This window comes from Nomascus leucogenys, chromosome 10 (assembly GCF_006542625.1).
Source record: "Nomascus leucogenys isolate Asia chromosome 10, Asia_NLE_v1, whole genome shotgun sequence".
Taxonomy (NCBI): Eukaryota; Metazoa; Chordata; class Mammalia; order Primates; family Hylobatidae; genus Nomascus; species Nomascus leucogenys.
Genome location: NC_044390.1, coordinates 44075164 through 44094701, shown reverse-complemented (window position 1 = coordinate 44094701; position 19538 = coordinate 44075164). Strand labels below are relative to the sequence as shown.

At 50.2% G+C, this 19538-nt stretch overlaps 1 protein-coding gene across 1 annotated transcript in view; it reads left to right on the top strand.

Annotated features, from left to right (window-relative positions):
• TDRD12 (tudor domain containing 12) overlaps positions 1-16388 on the top strand; it is a 110186-nt gene extending 93798 nt beyond the window's left edge. The window contains exons 25-33 of the mRNA XM_030820248.1: positions 782-874; positions 2538-2710; positions 5182-5250; positions 10077-10186; positions 15121-15184; positions 15271-15384; positions 15472-15625; positions 15710-15776; positions 16197-16388. Coding sequence (XP_030676108.1) covers positions 782-874; positions 2538-2710; positions 5182-5250; positions 10077-10186; positions 15121-15184; positions 15271-15384; positions 15472-15625; positions 15710-15776; positions 16197-16288 — 936 coding nt within the window. The 3' untranslated portion in view covers positions 16289-16388. The remainder of the gene's footprint in view (positions 1-781; positions 875-2537; positions 2711-5181; positions 5251-10076; positions 10187-15120; positions 15185-15270; positions 15385-15471; positions 15626-15709; positions 15777-16196) is intronic.
• Positions 16389-19538: the final 3150 nt, after the last annotated feature.

Genomic DNA, 19538 nt, shown 5'->3' with positions numbered 1-19538 from the left:
GCTCATACCTGTAATCCCAGTGCTTTGGGAGCCCAAGATGGGAGGATTGCTGGAGCCTGGGAGTTCAAGACCAGCCTGGGCAACGTTGTGAGACCCCCATCTCTAAAAAAAAAAAATTAAAAATTAACCAAGTGTGGTGGTGCGTGCCTGTGGTCTCAGCTACTGGGGAGGCTGAGGAAGGAGGATTGCTGGCGCCCTGGAGTTCAAGGCTGCAGTGAGCGATGATTGTGCCACTGCACTCCAGCCTGGGTGGAGGACAGAGACCCTGTCTCAAAGAAAAAGAAAGAAGGAAAACAACAGCCATTTACTCAGCAAGGGGTACACAGAAGACCAGGCCCTCAGCTCCAGTGTCACTGGCTGCAAGGCAGCTCCATTGCAGTGACGGCCTTGGAGCAGGAGGAACAACTTTCACTTCACTTTCATTGAGCTTTCGAAGAAATAGGCATCTGTGCTTTAAAGACAGATTGGCAGGTGATGGAGGAGATGGCGTATGCACGTCCACAGAGGAAAATGTACAGTGTTGGGTCCCAAAGGCACAGACCCCCGCCTTGAGCTCTGGGAACTCACTAGTAAGAGGCCATGGGCGAGTTCCTTTCCACACCTGCCTCACTAAACTCTGCTATTAGCATTGTGGATGAAAGGGGGTGATGACCTCTGATCTCATAGCGTTACTGTGAGGCTCAAATGAAATGCATGGAATATTTTGCAAACTGTATGGCATATACAAAATAAGGTATTTTGTTAAAGCCTCACCTAAAATAATGTTAAGTGCTTTTTTCAGGTTACTAGGTACATTCATCATAAAATTGTTGGAAAATTGCATGATGCAAAAGTGATCCTGGCTTTGGGAAATACAGTTTGGATTGATCCAATGGTAAGTATGCATTTTTCTTAGAAATAAATCTGTTTGAATGGGCTGCTAAAATTATCCAGATTATTCTAAGCTGCCACTTGAATAACTTCTGCATAGAAATGGTGACTTATTTGGGGCTCTGTTAGGGAGAGGTGTTTTTCATGTTACTTGGGTCATGAATTGGGTTGTGGGTTTAGTTTTTGTTCAGGGGAATATTTTACATTGTAACCCCAGCGCACACGTGCATTGTGTATGTGAGGCACACGCACGCACACACGTGCAGCCGAACAAAGCTTCGTGAGGACTCCATGCTACATTCTCTGATGCTGACGGTTTCTAACTTGCTCATTCACCACGTACTTACTGAGCACCTGCCACGTGCCAGGAGCAGTGCTGGGCACTGGGGTTCCCTCTGTGAGCAAAGCAGACGAAGCCCCCATCCTGCAGAGCAGCCATGGGGGGAGGCGGGGGAAAGGGAGAGGGGAGGACACATGACAAGGACACCTGGCCCACGGGCCTCCGTGTCTCTCCACGGCTGCTGGCACCACCCTCCCTGCTTGTTCCCCAAGAGCTCCACTCCTCCACTCAAAGTTCTGCTATATTAGACTTAAATCTTATTATGAATACTTACAAGATTTAACAGAGTCAGTTTATAAAAACTTTTGCTGAAAGTTATTTTTATGAGGTTTGAAAAGTTTTAACATGTTAAAAGGGAGTTTGGATGTAAGGTTTAAGACTAAGCAGAAAATGGTTTTCAGAAGAGAAAATATGGATTACAAATGCAGGTAAATGAGATTTGGGCATCTTAGTTGATGTTGTAATAGTATTGTGTTTGTTTTTTGTTGCGGGGAGAAAAGCAGAAATTTTATAAGCAGAGATTTAAAAGAGGTTGAAGTAAAAAAGAAAGCCCACCTGTCAGATGTGTCCACGCTGCAGCGTGTGTGGCAGTGACCACAGCGGCCAGAGGGACACAGACCCACCCTCGCCATCTCCACTCGCTCCTGCCCCCACCCAGTTTGAGCAGAGAGAGGCTCCTCCACACATTCCCCCGTGGGCACAGATTCCTGGGGTTCACCTAGGAAGGGGCCCCAGCCAGGGCAGACCTGGAGCACCCCCTACCCTCACCATGGAAAGGACAGCCCCTCCTATACCCAGACTGCCACCAACAGCGCCAGGCTGTTGCAGATTTTTGTGTTTTACTTAATTTTGTATAAATGGAAATGGATGAGGATGTTTTGGTTGCAGAAAAGACGAACAGAAGAAATGGCCCAGAACAGGATTCAGGTCCTTGGCTTAGGCCCTTCCCATCAGGCAGACGCTGAGCCTCAGGAGGTAAAAGTAGTTGAGAAGGAATGAGAAAGATGTAAGAATTATGCATCTGACTAGGGGTTTATCCCAGATTTGCAAATTGGTCTTGACTAGGGGTTTATCCCAGATTTGCTCTTGCCACCCCTCCACCACCTGCCCATATTTCTGTGGCATGGGGCGAGGCCTGGATGATTTAGATGGAACCTCAGGTAGGAAACAATCCAGATGCTGCCATGGAAAGCCCTGCACGTCACGGCAAGCGCCGAAGTGCAGCCAGTGTGGCAGGATGAACCAGAGAGGCCCTGTGGGAGTGTCTGTGCTTCAGTTAAAATTCAGAGTGACTCCTGCTAATGTTCAATTTTTTCATTGATTGAAGGTGCACATTACAAACCTTTCCAATTTAAAAACCTCTGTCATTGATTATAATGTTCGAGCTGAAATCTTGTCCATGGGCATGGGCATTGATAATCCAGAACACATAGAACAACTGAAAAAATTACGCGAAGATGCTAAGATACCAGCTTTTGAAGAAAGCCCAAGCCAGACCCCGTAAGTGGACTTCTGTCTCCTTTTTGGAAGAGGTGTTTTTTGGAAATAAAACTCACAAGTGTTAAGGACATGTTTTATGAAAGTAGAAGAGTTGGCTGGGCATGGTGGCTCACGCCTGTAATCCCAGCACTTTGGGAGGCCGAGGTGGGCAGATCACGAGGTCAGGAAATCGAGACCAGCCTGGCCAACGTGGTGAAACCCCATCTCTACCAAAAATACAAAAATTAGCTGGGTGTGGCGGCACGTGCCTGTAATCCCTGTTACTCGGGAGGCTGAGGCAGGAGAATCGCTTGAACCCGGGAGGCAGAGGTTGCAGTGAGCCAAGATCACGCCACTGCACTCCAGCCTGGTGACAGAGTGAGACTACGTCTCAAAAAAGAAAAAAAAAAAGTAGAAGGGTTTTTAATGAGTCTCCATGTACCCATCACTCAGTTGTAATAATGACCAAAATTTTAGAAATCTAGTTTTATCTGTACCCCAGCCCACACTTGCTTTTGTTGGAGTATTATAAAGCAGATCTCAAATATAGTATTTTACCTGTATCTCTTACAGAAAGGATTGTTGTTAACTTTTTATTGACAAATAGCGCACACACAGAAGTGCACACGTCAGACGTGGTGTGTTTCCTGAGCATACCTGTGTAACCAGCCAGATCAAGAAACAGAGCCTGGCTCAGAGCCTCCCCTCCCTCTAGGTACTCCCCCTCCCCAAGAGGAGCCATTCTCCTGACGTCGAAAAGCAGGGATGGTTTTCCCCAGTTTTGTACTTTGTTTGAATGGAATTAGACAGTATGCCTCCTCCCCCATAGTGAGTTACAGAAGCTAGGCTCAAAGGAGGCATAAATTCTCTAAATTCTCACAGCTACATAATGTTCCTTTGTATGAGTATACCATTATTTGTTTACCCATTCTACTGTTGACTGGGGAAATTTCCAGTTTGGGGTACTTCAAGTAATGGTGCTTTAAACATTACCATACATGTCTTTTACAAATATATACACTTACAAATATATTTCTGACGGAATGGGATTACTGAGTCATAGTTAGAGTTACTACCCAATAGTGTTCCAAAGTGGCTGCGCCAGCGTCTCCTCCCATGGGGGGTATTAGAGAGACTGTGACAGTCACTCTGAGGAGGGATCCTGGCAGCTCCAGAGGGGGAAGGATCTGTATCAAGAACTCCTTCCAGCCAGGAGGAAAACAGCAGGCACCTGTTAGGAAAGTGGGCAAAAGACCTGAGCAGCCACTTCAGGATACCTAATTACCATATGAGAAGGTGCTGGAACTCCTGAGTCATCAGGGAGACGCAGATGAAAGCCCAGGGAGTAACACCACAGCACGCCCAGCCCACCAGAGGGGGGAATGAGAGAAGGAAGGAAAACACACACCTAGTGTGGGCAGGGATGAGAGCGGCAGGGCTTCCCAAAACTTGACCAGAGCACTGTTAAGCACAGTTAAAAAGGCTCACAGTGATTCCTTCAATTGCATGTGTTTTATTGTGGCAAAATAAACATGACGACAGCTGCCATTTAAACTCTTTTTAAGTGTACAATTCAGTGGCATTTAGGACATTCTCAGTGTTGTACAACCATCATCACTATCCATCTCCAGAACCTGCTCATCATCCGGACAGAAACTCCATACTCCTTAAATAATAATTCCAGAGTCCGCGCCCCCCCCACCCCCAGCCCCCTACTTTCCTTTGTCTCTAAGAATCTGCCAATCCTGGGCACTTTAAGTGGAATTGCCCGCTGTTTGCCCTTTTGTGCCTGGCTCGTCTCAGTGTAAGGTCCTCAAGGTCCACACATGTTGCAGCCTGGGTCAGATTTCCTTCCCTTTGAAGCTCATCCTCCATGGCATGGATCACCACGTTTCACTTCTCCATTCATCTTCCTGTGCACACCTGGGCTGCTGCCCCTCTTGACTGTGGTGGATGTGCTCCTGTGTATACAGGTGTACAAATATCTGTTTGAGCCCCTGCCTTCACTTCTCTGGGGTTGCTACTCAGAAGTGGAGCTGCTGGGCCCTGTGGGAATCCTGTGTATGATTTTTGGGGAACCTCCATCCAGATTCCGCAGCAGCTGCCCCATTGCCTGTTCCAGCAGCCACGCCCGAGGCCTGCAGTTCTCCATGTCCTCTCCTTGACCCTGCCCGAGGTGCAAACTCCAGGTCTCTTCAGGGCTCTTCCGGGCGTGCCTCTGTGCACTTGTGCAATTCTAAATGGCCCGTACACACGACTGCTTTTGAACATCCTAATTCCCCAGTCTCTTGCTCTCTGCGTCTCCTCCAGCCCAGCCCACCCAGGCATCTTAGATCTGTAGGGCCTGGTAGCTTTAGAAGCAGGCCTCCATCTCAAAAAAAAAAAAAAGTGCTTTTCCCCCTGCACTCCAAGCTCTGTCCTCCACTGTCCCCAGACAGGCTCCACAGATGCACATGATTATTTGCAAATGAAGTCTGCTCTGCTTCCTCCAGGCCGAGGGTGACAGGGACCAGGCCTGCTCAAGACCAGGAACGTCCATCCGAGGAGCAGGAGGGGCAGGGGTGAGTAAGAACACCACAGAGCTTCCTCCCAGAATGCCAGGGACAGGGGGCCGTATGTGAGGGGGACAGTCCATGGGGACTCCATGGGGACGCCTGGGAGGAGTTCCCATGGGCTGAGGGAAGGACTGGGCGGTGAGTTCCAGCAGCAGGGATGAAGGTGCCCAGAGCGGAGCAGCACACAGAGACCCGGAGGTGCTGGGCCAGGTCTTGCGGGGCCAGTGGCCACTGCAAGGAATGGGCTCTTGCTCCACAGAAGCAGGAGCCATGAGAGGGTTTTGAGCAGAACAGTGACTTGAACAGAAGATGGTTCATGGCTGCTGTGCTGAGAACAGACTGAAGGGAGGGCTAGGGGACAAGACTGTGCCAGGAGCTTAGGACGGGAGGATGGAGGCTTCGACCAGGTGGCTTTGTGGAGGCTGAGAAGCTGCTGGTTTATCAGTGTGTTCTGCTAGAGCAGGTGGGGCTCCAGGCAGGCTGCATCTGTGGCAAGAGCACAGCCTTCGTGGCAAGGCCTGGGAGCCCCAGAGGTGTGAGAGGAGGGGTCCGGGGGTGAGCCCTGGTGCCTCCGCTGGGGAGCGTGGAGTAGGGTGGGGACGCTGTAGCCAGCAGGTGGAGGGAAGCCTGGAGAGGCGGGTAGGCGAGGGATGCATGTCCCGGACAGGAGTGATGAGCTAGCCCAGGTGCAGCTGCAGACCCAGCGAGTGAGGACTGAGATGGACAGCTGGGCTAGTGGCCTGCTGGGCTAGTGGCTTGCTGGGCTAGTGGCCTGCTGGGCTAGTGGCTTGCTGGGTTAGTGGCCTGCTGGGTTAGTGGTCGTTGGTGACCTTGAAAGATTCCTAAGTTCAGCTGAAAGTAGGAGGATTTAAAATAATGTGGGCCGGGCGTGGTGGCTCATGCCTGTAATCCCAGCACTTTGGGAGGCCGAGGCAGGAGGATTGCTTGAGCTCAGGAGTTCAAGACCAGCCTGGGCAACATAGCAAGACCCTGTCTCTACTAAAAATACAAAAATTAGCTGGGTTTGGCGGTACATGCCTGTAGTTCTAGCTAGTTGGGAGACTGAGGTGGGAAGATTGGTTGAGCCCAGGAGGTTTAGGCTGCAGTAAGCCGTGATTGTGCCACTGCACTCCAGCCTGGGTGACAGCAAGACCTTGTCTCAAAAAAAAAAAAATGACGAAGGTAAACATAGTATGATCTAAAGTTTTTTAGTTTTTTACCTTAATATAAATGGATACCTATAGGATTAGGATACAGGGTAGTTTCCCTCTACTTTCAAGAAAAAAAAATTTCCCATACTTTTAAGATACTTTTTTAGAAATGAAGATGTCATTAAAGTTTAGTAGATTTCAGCCGCCCCGTCCGGGAAGAAGTGAGGAGCGCGTCTGCCCGGCCGCCCCGTCCGGGAAGAAGTGAGGAGTGCCTCTGCCCGGCCGCCCCGTCCGGGGGGAAGTGAGGAGCGCGTCTGCCCGGCCGCCCCGTCCGCGGGGGAAGTGAGGAGCGCGTCTGCCCGGCCGCCCCGTCTGGGAAGTGAGGAGCGCCTCTGCCCGGCCGCCCATCGTCTGGGAAGTGAGGAGCGCCTCTGCCCGGCCGCCCATCGTCTGGGAAGTGAGGAGCGCCTCTGCCCGGCCGCCCATCGTCTGGGAAGTGAGGAGCGCCTCTGCCCGGCCGCCCCGTCTGGGAAGTGAGGAGCGCCTCTGCCCGGCCGCCACATCTGGGAAGTGAGGAGGTCCTCTGCCCGGCCACCACCCCGTCTAGGAAGTGAGGAGCACCTCTGCCCGGCCGCCCCGTCTGGGAAGTGAGGAGCGCCTCTGCCCGGCCACCCCGTCTAGGAAGTGAGGAGCACCTCTGCCCGGCCGCCCCGTCTGGGAAGTGAGGAGCGCCTCTGCCCGGCCGCCCCGTCTGGGAAGTGAGGAGCGCGTCGCCCGGCCGCCCCGTCTGGGAAGTGAGGAGCGCGTCGCCCGGCCGCCCCGTCTGGGAAGTGAGGAGCGCCTCGCCCGGCCGCCCATCGTCTGGGAAGTGAGGAGCGCCTCGCCCGGCCGCCCATCGTCTGGGAAGTGAGGAGCGCCTCGCCCGGCCGCCCCGTCTGGGAAGTGAGGAGCGCCTCGCCCGGCCGCCCATCGTCTGGGAAGTGAGGAGCGCCTCTGCCCGGCCGCCCATCGTCTGGGAAGTGAGGAGCGCCTCTGCCCGGCCGCCCCGTCTGGGAAGTGAGGAGCGCCTCTGCCCGGCCGCCCCGTCTGGGAAGTGAGGAGCGCCTCTGCCCGGCCGCCCATCGTCTGGGAAGTGAGGAGCGCCTCTGCCCGGCCGCCCATCGTCTGGGAAGTGAGGAGCGCCTCTGCCCGGCCGCCCATCGTCTGGGAAGTGAGGAGCGCCTCTGCCCGGCCGCCCCGTCTGGGAAGTGAGGAGCGCCTCTGCCCGGCCGCCATCGTCTGGGAAGTGAGGAGCGCCTCTGCCCGGCCGCCCATCGTCTGGGAAGTGAGGAGCGCCTCTGCCCGGCCGCCCGTCGTCTGGGAAGTGAGGAGCGCCTCTGCCCGGCCGCCCTCGTCTGGGAAGTGAGGAGCGCCTCTGCCCGGCCGCCCATCGTCTGGGAAGTGAGGAGCGCCTCTGCCCGGCCGCCCCGTCTGGGAAGTGAGGAGCGCCTCTGCCCGCTGCCCATTGTCTGGGATGTGAGGAGCGCCTCTGCCCAGCCACCACCCCGTCTAGGAAGTGAGGAGCGTCTCTGCCCGGCCGCCCCGTCTGGGAGGTCTACCACGGAGGCCAGAAGCAATGTGGGGGCTGGACGTGGTGGCTCACGCCTGTAGTCCCAGCACTCTGGGAGGCCGAGGCGGGTTGATCACTTGAGGCTAGGAGTTCGAGACCAGCCTGGCCAACATGGCGAAACATATGAAAAATACAACAGACAAACCAACCAACCAACCCAGCGACAACAAAACAGGTCTACCCTGGAGTCATACTCTAATTTTTTCTATTTTCCTCCCTTTCCGATCCTTTATCCCACTTTCTTTTTCTTCCTCTTCCTTATCCTTCTTCTTTGTCAAATAGAGGATTGAGTTATTATCATTGATCCATACAAAGTCCCTCTCTCATTTATTTTCTTTAATTCCCACTCCCCATTTCTATTCCCCGTCTTCCCATGTGCAACCTTCCTAATATGTTTGATATGCATCTTTTTGTTTGTATGTATTTTTAGAAAATGTTTATTGTTTTGTGTGCCAAAAAAAATAATAAAAATAATAAAAATAAATAAAGTTTAGTAGATTTAACCAAAATGAGGTTTGGTGGCTTATGGGAAGCACTGACTTTGAGCCCCAGCCCTGTGTAAAGGCTCCCACAGCCCCCTTTCGCACTGTAGCTTTGTGGTTAAGGGAGCTTAACATACCCGTCGTCATGAACACAGAGCATACAGCAGTACGGGCACTGCAGGGTTTCACAGAGAGCCTGCTAGGAGAGACCCCATATCAGACAGCTCCTGGAGAACGGGGGATCCTGACAGGTAGAGAGGGAATGGCAAGAATATTTCATGCTGTGACCCGCAGATCTGGAAGCCATAGGACTTAGCGGTTGGCAGATGTTAGGGAGCGTGGGACGGCAGGTCTGAGCCCTGGTGCCTGGGGAATGCTGGTGCGGTGGACAGTGACAGGTGGTTTCCAGGCACAGCGCACGGCAGAGGAGGAGAGGCTGAGGTGGGCTGTGGAGGTGCCAGTTTTTAAGGTTACTGAAAGTCTAAGCCTAGGGCTCAGGAAAGCAGCTGGGGAAGGCTCTTGGTTTGCTGCTGTTTGAGGAGAGTCAAAGCTCAGTGAGTGTGAGGAGGAAGGAATCAACCTAGCAGAGGAGGATCTAGCAAAGGAGAAGAGGGTGGGTGACTGCACAGAGCCTGGGGAGGGGCGGTGGCTGGGGATGCTGGCTGCCTGAATCTGGAAAGTGCCACACTGCAGGCTTCTTCTGGGCCTGTCGGAAGACAGGCACACCCCTCCTTCTCACAGGTTTGTGTGTGTGGCTCTCAGAAGACAGCACACCCCTCCTCCTCGTGTGTGTGTGCGTGTGTGTGTGTGTGTGTGTGTGTGTGTGTGTAGGTTTGCTCATTTAGGCTTGAATTGTCTCTTCAAGGATGTACAAAAACCAAGTCACATTGTCGCCCACGAGGAAGGGAGCTGGCTGGCTGGGGAGCAGGGATGAGAGGAGCTTTTCAGTGTACAGCCGAATTTGACTTCTTTTAAAATACTGAACCACATGAATGTGGTTACCTGTTCAAATAACCAAAAGAATAAACACCATTAAAAAATTTTAAAAAGTATTCTAGCTAGTTATTAAGTAGGATAAAATATGGGGCAGCACATCGAATTTAGTAGGTTCCCATATGTTTAAATGTATGTATGTGTCCATGTGTTTTAGATAGAAAGGTATAGAAGGCAATAATTTCTTTTTTATGCAAAGAATATTTCTAGAAGTGGGCCCAAACTGGTAACAGGGGTGGTCTCTGGGAAGATGGCCCCAGAGACTGGGTCAGGGGAAGCAGGAAACTGGCTTGTCACTTTCTGTCCTTTGGTCCTGTTTGAAGCGGGCAGCAGTGAGTATGGAAGGCAAACCATCTTGGTAAAGAGTGAAGGCCTCCCTGGTCCCGTGTCAGTCACGCGCTGTGTGCTTGCCCATCATCCTCATTGGAAGGAACAGAGTTGACGAGCCGCCAGGGGCATCTTAAATGAGTCATAAGCTCTATGTGGGTCTCACTCCAGGGCCACAGGCACTTCACAGTCATTTATTGCCTGCCTTCCTCTTCCACTTGGGCAGTTCCTATAGAGAGCCAGGTGTTAACCCCCGCCTCTCCCATCTAGGATGCCTCCTCCAGCAGAAGATGCTGCTTGCCTGCAGAGCCTCCAGCCTGAGGACACGGGTGCAGAAGGAGGGGCTGAGTCCAAGACGAGCTCAGAAAACCAGAAGCCTGGTGGGTACTTGCTATTCAAAAGATGGTTAAGTTCAAATTGTTAATGTCTGGAAAATTGCTAATGTTTAGACTTTCTACTTTGAGACGAAATGTAGAGAAGATGACATAAACTGGTATCACCTAACTGTTCTTATTTTTGACAGGTCAGCCCCCAATGTTTTGTTTTTGTAGTTTGAGATCTAACAACCATCCAGTGATGTGCACAGATGTTAAGTGAACAGCTCAGCAGTGTGTGTGTGTGTGTGTGTGTGTGTCTGTGAACCATACCCAGATCGAACTGTTGAACATTTCCAGGACCCCAGCAGTCTCCTGTCTGGAACCCTCCCCACTGACCATTCTGATTTCTGACACCATTAGTTTTGCTGACTTGGAAGCATATAGAATACATTCTTTTATTTTAAATAGAGATGGAGGCTCACTGTGTTGCCCAGGCTGATTTTGAACTCCTGGCCTCAAAAAGTGATCCTTCTGCCTTGGCCTCTAAGAGTGTTGGGATTATAGGCGTGAGCCACTGTGCCTGGCCTATAGTATATGTTCTTGTGGCTTCCTTCAGTCAACATTATGTCTGTGAAATTAATCTGTATTATTGCAAGTGGTGGCATTTTTTCTTAATCTTGGAAAGTATTTGCGTACTGCATGGCTTTCTCCAGACTTTACATCTAGGCTCACTTTTATTGCACAGCGCCTCAGCAAAGAGGGGGAGCTGGCGTTAATAGAGTTGGCTGACCTCGGCCAGGCTAATTGCATGGACTTAGCAGACATTTCTGACATGTATGAACTTGGCACTGAGTTAGGTGCCATAAAGAAAAAAGATAATTAGCTGGGCGTGGTGGCAGGCACCTGTAATGCCAGCTACTCAAGAGGCTAAGGTGGGAGGATCATTGGAACCTGGGAGGCAGAGGTTGCAGTGAGCCAAGATCACACCACTGCACTCCAGCCTGGATGACAGATTGAGACTATAAAAAACAAAAACAAAACTGGTTGGGCACGGTGGCTCTTGCCTATAATCCCAGCACTTTGGGGGGCTGAGGCAGGCGAATCACTTGAGGTCAGGAGTTTGAGACCAGCCTGGCTAACATGTTGGAATGCCATCTCTACTAAAAACACAAAAAAATTAGCCGGCTGTGGTGGCACACACCTGTAGTCCCTACTACTCGGGAGGCTGAGGCAATAGAATCTCTTGAACCCAGGAGGCAGAGGTTGCAGTGAGCCAAGATTGCACCACTGCACTCTTGCCTGGGCAACAGAACGAGACTCTGTCTCAAAATAAATAAATAATAGATAAATGGGGCTGGGTGCGGTGGCTCACGCCTGTAATCCCAGCACTTTGGGAGGCCAAGATGGGCAGATCATGAGGTCAGGAGATCGAGACCATCGTGGCTAACACAGTGAAGCCCTGTCTCTACTAAAAATACAAAAAATTAGCCGGGCGTGGTGGTGGGCGCCTGTAGTCCCAGCTACTCGGGAAGCTGAGGCAGGAGAAGGACGTGAACCCTGGAGGCGGAGCTTGCAGTGAGCCAAGATCGCGCCACTGCACTCCAGCCTGGGCGACAGAGTGAGACTCTATCTCAAAAAAAAAAAAGATAAATAGGACAAAACCCAAGCCCCTTGTGGAAGGGGAAGTCAGTGAGGGAGAAGGAAAGGAGAGGTGAAGAGACCATTTGCTGTCACTGGAATTTATCTTCGTGTGGCCTTTTAATTTTGATATTTGCTGTCTTTATGAAATGGGGTTAGATCATTGCTCCTTGTCTTGACAAATCTTAGAAATTGCCTAGACAACATATATTGATAAACTCATCCCATGACTAGACAAAGTCTCCAACACTCCAGTGCCGGGAGCTCCAGCTTTCCACACTGCAGATGTTCTACGCCCCTGCTCTGGTCCCTCATTCCGCTTCCCAGGAGGGCGGGATAAGATCCTGGGAGGGTGGACCCTGCATAGCTCTGCTCCCTTTGATATGCATCCAAAACAGTGAAACCCACAGATAACGCAGCTGAGGTGCTGAGAGCCCCAGAGGGTGGTTTGCTCCCTGACAGGTTCATTCCTCATTGAGGATGGAGAGTGTGGGAGGAGGAGCCGCAGAGGTGGCTCCTGTGACAAAGGCGGCCTTGCCCACTGCCTGTGTGATTCCCATGCATCTCTGGGTATGTTCTGGAAGTTGTTTCCTAAGGAAATTCTTCCAGCCATTTCCCCACACGGCTTTTTTTTGGGGGGTGGGAGGGGATTGTTGTGAAGGATGGGGGTCATCTGGAAGGATGGGTTTAGATGCATTTCGTTGTTGCCGTGGTCCAAACCCAGGTTCTTCATCACAGTCCCATGTGCTGCTCTTGCTGGCAGTGACTGTGGCTGGTGAGGTGAGAGGTGCAGGTGAGGAGAAACGATCTTCCAGAGCCGAGTGGTATGTGGGGGACTGGATGTAGCTGTTAAAATGCACATACACCTTCTCTTCATAAAGTTTGCCCCTGGATTCGGCCACAGTGGGGAGCAACTGGTTTTGCTGCGTGGGATCCACTGGAAAAGGGTTCTGAAGAGTTCTGGGAAAGAGAATTTGCAAGACCAGTTGGTCAGAGGAACAGGGTCATTGGGACAACAGTTGTCATTAAGAGGATTTTCCCAGAGCAGTGTTTATTCCACGGTAGCAGACTGGGATCCAGTAGACTGCGGAGGGGGCTGAAGCAGGTCTGCACTGTCGCAGGCCATGCTACTGGCCGATTTGCATTTTGCATAGAGCCTGGTGTGGGGCCCAAAGGGGACGTCAGGGCAGCCAGGTGGGTCCCCGAAACCATAGCCCTTGGAGGACATGCAGTTGTTTACTGAGCTCTACTGGGAAGCTCTGGCTATTAGATGTCCACTGCAGCCACCAGGCACTTGGCCACCTTCCTGGAAGAGCCGTTGTCTCAGCTGGAAGAGACTTCATCTCTGGGCTCCTGCTCAGGTTCAGGCAGATGAAGGAAAATATCATGCACTTTCTTCATGGTTCTTCTTGCCTCAGCTTCCCGCAGGGTTTCTGATTTTGGATACTCAGTGTCTCCATGTGGCTAGAAAAGTAAGATGCACCCATTGTGCCGCCACAGGCTGGTGAGGGGCAAGGCCTGAGCTTCAGAGGTCATCACAGTTAGGGCAGCGTTCCTCCGCAGCATCTGCCAGCCCTGCTGCAGGTGGTCGGTCTCAGGTGGACCCCGTGCCCTCCTCTGCAGATGTGCCACCCGCATGCCACTGTGCCAGGCAGGGCTTCTGGAGGACGCGGGTGTGGGGTTGTTTGTGTTGCATGTGGCCCGGCTCGGGGGCTGCTGCGTGCTTTTGCCCTCCTAGCTGTAGCTGTGCTCTGTGCAAGCAAACACAATCTCGGGACCCTAAACTCCCTCTGCCAAAGGGGAAGTTACGCACTGGACCTGGGTCTAAGGCTGTCTGCTTTTGTTCCCAAGCAGACAGCTGTCACTTCATAGCCCTGGATCGCAGCCCCGTGTCCTCTATGTCTCCTGTCACATGTCACTTTATCTTGTGTAAAGCTAGCTTTCCTGAGCTCGAGGGGATGCGTGATTGTCTTTGTCCTGCCCTGCCCCCCGCCGCCCTTTCTCCCTCCAGCTTTCTCTCCCTTTTAGACACAGATGTTTAGGAAGCCCCTTTGGAAAAGCAGAGGCCATGGCGCTCCTGTGACTTGTGTTTCCCGGGGCACATCCTCAACCTTGGATAAATCAGCCTCAAGTTGGCTGAGACTCCCTCAGTCCCTTTTTGGTTGACGGCTCCGAGGAGGAACCTGGCCTCTTGCTCCCAGAAGCAGTGTCTTGTTCTTGTTCGCGTTCGGTGGCAGGACCGCCTCCTTCGCACCCCAGCTTCAGGGCTCTGTCTTTAGGATCAGTCCCAGCTCTGTGATCAGGCCAGGCCACCCCAGGTTTCCTCTGCTCGCCGCCTCTCAGAAGGGCTCAGGGATTGTGCTCTCCAAGGTTCTTGACGTCGCTGGGTCAGCACACTCTTTTCCTGAGGCCACTCGATGGCAGGCGGCACGTGACACTGAGGATGGCGCTTTCTCAGCAGGAGTCTGTTTCTTTGCCATTGTATTCTATACCATGAATAAACCACAGAGGGTGGATCTGTTTTCCATCTCAGGCTACTGTGATTCCAGCAGCTGTGAACATTCTTACTCCGGTATTTGGATGGAAGCCTCGCCTGTTGGAGATTGAGAAGTTCACATTGCATTGTTTGAGAATATGTCATTTCCAGCACTGGCTCCTCCTGCGTGCTGGCCGCTGTCCTTGAAGTTGTCCTTAGGGCATCCTGGCAGGTCAAGATAGCTTCAGAGAAGCCTGCATGTTTGTATCCAAGGCCAGCCACTGCAGTGAGGTTCTTTTTCAAATGAGTGACTTTACTTCCTGGTCATTGAATTTTAATACTTGTCAAAGGGTGTTTTTATTTTAAAATAAAATTTTAGGCCAGGCACAGTGGCTTAAGCCTGTAATCCCAATACTTTGGGAGGCCGAGGCGGGTGGATCACCTGAGGTCAGGAGTTCGAGACCAGCCTGACCAACATGGTGAAACTCCATTCCTACTAAAAATACAATATTAGCCAAGTGTGGTGGCACATGCTTGTAATCCCAGCTACTTGGTAGGCTGAGGCAGGAGAATCACTTGAACCCGAAGGTGGAGGTTGCAGTGAGTCAAGATCATACCATTGTACTCCAGCCTGGGCAATAATAACGAAACTCCATCTCAAAAATAAAATAAAAATTTTAAAATTTTATTTACCTATGTAATGGTTTTAATTTTTTCTAACTGTTCTTTGCAGCTAGATACTAGGGTTACTCAATTTACACTTTTATGTGATTCCTCATCTAGAAGTTGTGTAAGGTACAAAAAAGTATATATATATGTGTGTGTACATGATGGAGTTACATATAAATAACCTGTAGGAAAATCTGACCTTGATTTTGTGCAGAAACTTTATCTGGAAACACTGAAGGTGCCTCCATTAGCAGAACTGCACAGCTGCCTCTGAAAAGGTACGTCCACTCGGCATGGAGGAGTCGGCGTCCCTTACCCAGTAAATAAGATCAATGAAGGCACAGGTCTTTCTCTCTTCTTCTAGCTTCCACCCACAAATAAAATGGTTCCAAAAAGAAGATGTCGTCATCTTAAAGATAAGAATAAGGAATGTAAAGGACTACAAGTGTCAGTATTTAAGGGATAGAGTCATTTTCAGGTAGGTTTATGTATAGTCATATAAAGTAAAATAGAAATAATTTCTAGCATTTTAAAAGGCTGACTTTATTTCTTTTTATAAACCCAGTGCTTGGGCGGGAGACAAATTTTACCTGGCTGATCTGGAGCTGCGGGGCAACATAAGGAAAGATGATTGCAAATGTGTGATTAGAAACGATGAACCTGTTATCACTCTGGCCAAAGAGAGAAGGGAGGCATGGTTTCACCTACTCAGACAGAGGGTGAGTTGGGATGCACTCAGCGGGTGGTCTTTACCCTGCGTGTGTCATATTCATGCACTCACTGTCAGCTGTTCTCTTGAACAGAACCCCAATGTGGCTTTCGATTTTGATCACTGGGAAGACTGTGAAGAGGACAGCCACTTCCCCAAGGGTAAGGCGTGGAGCGCCCACTCTCAGAGGGGTTGTAGGTTCTGAGGGCAGTGAGGGACACCATCACCCACTTAGGAATTCAGCCTTGGTGGAAGTGGACCGTTCACGTCAAGCCCTGAGAAATTAGTTTTCTCTTTGTTGATCTTGGTGCTAAATGTTCTGGTTTGAGTACTGTTCAACGCTTGGTGATAAACACACCTTTTAATAACACACTACAGATATTCTTCCTAGAAGAATAAATTATTTATAAGCAGACCAATTTGACCTGCTCATTTCTTACCTAAAATAATGAAAATATAAAATAAGATACATAGAGCTGGAACCCAAGGCATTTTTTTTCTGCATTGACCCAAATAATGGGGGGAAATAAAGATTTGCTGATTAGTCTACACTTATTTGTTATAATATCTTACTCCTTTAGTAGTGAATTCTAAAAACCTGCCGTACACAGTGACAGAGGTGGTTGAAGACAGTAGCAGCACTTCAGAGGATGACGACAGTGAGAGTGAATGAGAAGGTGAATGACGTCCTCAAGAGCAGCTGGAAGATGTTGAACAAAAATGGATATTGCCATGGGACCAAAAGTTAAGAAAACAGTCAGTCATAACCAAATCTTTCTTTTCTTTCTTTCTTTCTTTTTTTTTTTTTTTGAGACAGTCTTGCTCTGTCGGCCTGGCTGGAGTGCAGTGGCATGATCTTGGCTCACTGCAACCTCCACCTCACAGGCTCAAGCAATTCTCCTGCCTCAGCCTCCTGAGTAGCTGGGATTACAGGCGTGTGCCACCATGCCTGACTAATTTTTGTATTTTTAGTAGAGACAGGGTTTCACCATGTTGGACAGGCTGGTCTCGAACTCCTGACCTCAGGTAATCCTCCCACCTCAGCCTCCCAAAGTGCTGGGATTGCAGGTGTGAGCCACCACACCCGGCCAACCAAAACTTTCTTTACCTCAAGGATAAATGATTACTGTCACCTTGTGGTGCTGGACTTGGTAACAGTGAGAAATTCTTCATTGACTTAAAAATAGGCTGATGACAAGACCATCAAAGGAGGGTGGACACAGAGAAATGGCAGGTGTGGTCTGATTCCGCCGGCTTGTCTGTCCTGTCCGGCGCCTCTCGCCGCTCACCCTGGCAGAGCAGGCGTGCATCTGGGTGATGAAACGCGCTGTCTGGAGTCAGTCCATTCATTTTTTTTTTCACCTAGACCTCTGTTTGATATGTTGCTACAAACCTGATCTTACACATATAAATTGAGGTTTCTAATGTACACACTTACACTCAGCAACTGTTGAACCAGCCCTTTCAACCATGAGATAGTGGGATTTAACATAACCATCTATATGAATTGATAGCGTTAGCATTCTTGGATAGTGATAGCTCCTCAGAGTAAGTTGACTTCTGATGAAGAGATAGTCCAAGGATAGAAATCGGATTGCTCAGTAAGACCCAGGGCATTCCGGGGTGAAGCTGCTGGTTCTAAACAATCCCTTGGACCCGCAGAGTCCTGAGCAGATGGCACAAAGGTTGCTTTTTAGTGGAAATTTACAAGGGCCTTTGGGGTGCCTGGGGTGACCTTTGAACGCCTACATGTCGTGAGTCCTGCAGACATTCGCCACCCCATCCGCATTGTGGCTGCAGCACTGAGGGGTCACCAGGTTTAGGGGAGGAGTGTATGTAGTCATGGCCACACCCAGAGGCTGGCTTTTGTGCTTTGGGTTTCTTTGTTGACTGAAAAAGTGAGAAAGGTGAGCTATTGGGAAATTAAAAGTCCTGTGCACTCAGTGTCTGTTTATCAGCTTCGCCTCAGAATGGAAAAGAATTTGGATAGAACATGAGTGTTGTGTGACGGCCCCAAGATCTTTATTATTTTTTTGTATCAGACAGCGCCGATGCCCAGGCTTATGTATGTCCCAGCAGAAGCCACCGCTTGAACTAGAGGCGAATTTTGTCATTAAGCTGTCCTATGAGCAGGTTTGGATCACACTCTGGCTCAGTTTTCTCATCTGTAAAATGAGACATCCCCTCATTGTGTGGCCTGGCCTTGTCTCAGGGAGCGCCTGCCGAGTGCTGCTGGGTTGGGCAGTTTTTCTGCCCAGTGGCTCTGTGATGGGGGCTCAGAGCCCTGGCCTCTCCTGGGAGGACACGCTGTGCAGCCAGGACAGCTGCCGGGAGTGTGCCCAGGTCACTGCTATGACCTTCGCAGGGTGACTGGCAGGTATCGAATCGGCCCATGAAGTAAGATGGTGATTTTCCTTTTTCGTAGCTAAATTGGGCAGGCTCTTGGGAAGTAGAAAGTTCTGGTGTTTTTTGCTGGCAAAGGTTTTGACTGTGGAGCTCTTCTAACACCCATATCAGTGTCCGTTTCTCTGCATGTGGCTGCTGCCCTGTTGGTGGAGCTCTGGGAGCAGAGACAAGGCCGCCGTCCAGTGGCTCCCTGTGCGCACCAGCTGCCTGCTGTTTACACCCAGGTGCGTCGAGTCTCTTTCATACAACATAGCAAATGATAATAGCTAGTGACAATGTGTTTGCTGTGCACGTGTGAAAATGCAGGGAGGACAACTGCATGCTTAGATCTGTTTCTTTTTTCAGACATTCAAATTTTCTAATATCTGAATCTCTAACATTTTGTAGGATATAGGATGCTGATTATGTGAACAATTAGTCATTGGTTTTCTGTACTGCTATGAATATGTCTGATTTCAAGTTTTGGGCAAATATCTAAAATACAAGGTGAAAGTGCCTTTGTCTCTATGCTTCTAAAATCGCTCATACTTAGTTGTGGTATGGATGTCTTCTGCAGTGTATCATCAATAAAGTTTCACTGTTTTCACAGAAATGCTGCTTTTTACATTTGTTAAACAGTACTTTCGGCCGGGCACAGTGGCTCACGCTTGTAATCCCAGCACTTTGGGAGGCCAAGGCGGGCGGATCACGAGGTCAGGAGATCAAGACCACGGTGAAACCCCGTCTCTACTAAAAATACAAAAAAATTAGCCGAGTTTGGTGGCGGGAGCCTGTAGTCCCAGCTACTCGGAGAGGCTGAGGCAGGAGAATGGCATGAACCCGGGAGGCAGAGCTTGCAGTCAGCCAAGATTGCGCCACTGCACTCCAGCCAAGGCGACAGAGCAAGACTCCATCTCAAAAAAAAAAAAAAAAAAAAAAAAAAAAAAAAAAAAAAACAGTACTTTCCCTGAATGCCAAACACTGAACAAAACTTTACTCACCACACTTTCTGGTTTGACTAAAACGCCCGTGAAGGCTGCTAGGGAGCCAGCAATGCTGACTGGCAACGTAGGCGACCCTCATGATGAGCACACCAGCTGTGGAGGGTTCTGGATGGAGGCTCAGCTCTTGACATTCATCCTGGCAGATACATGCCACACACATCACAGGCTCAGCACAGGGCACCAGTACTTTTAGGGTAGGGGAGAGTGGGTGAGAAACATTCGTACTTTAATATTATTTTTATATATTTATTTACTTTTTGAGTTGGGGTCTGTGTCATCCAGGCTGGAGTGCAGTGGCATGATGATGGCTCACTACACCCTCAACTCCCAGGCTCAGGTGATGCTCCCACCTCAGCCTCTGGAGTAGCTGGGACTACAGGTGTGCAACACTATGCCTGGCTAATACTTTTTTTATGTTTGTTTTTTGTAGAGACATGATTTTGCCACGTTGCCCAGGCTGGTCTTGAACTCCTGGACTCAAGCGATCTATCCATCTTGGCCTCCCAAAGTGCTGAGATTATAGGCGTGAGCCAC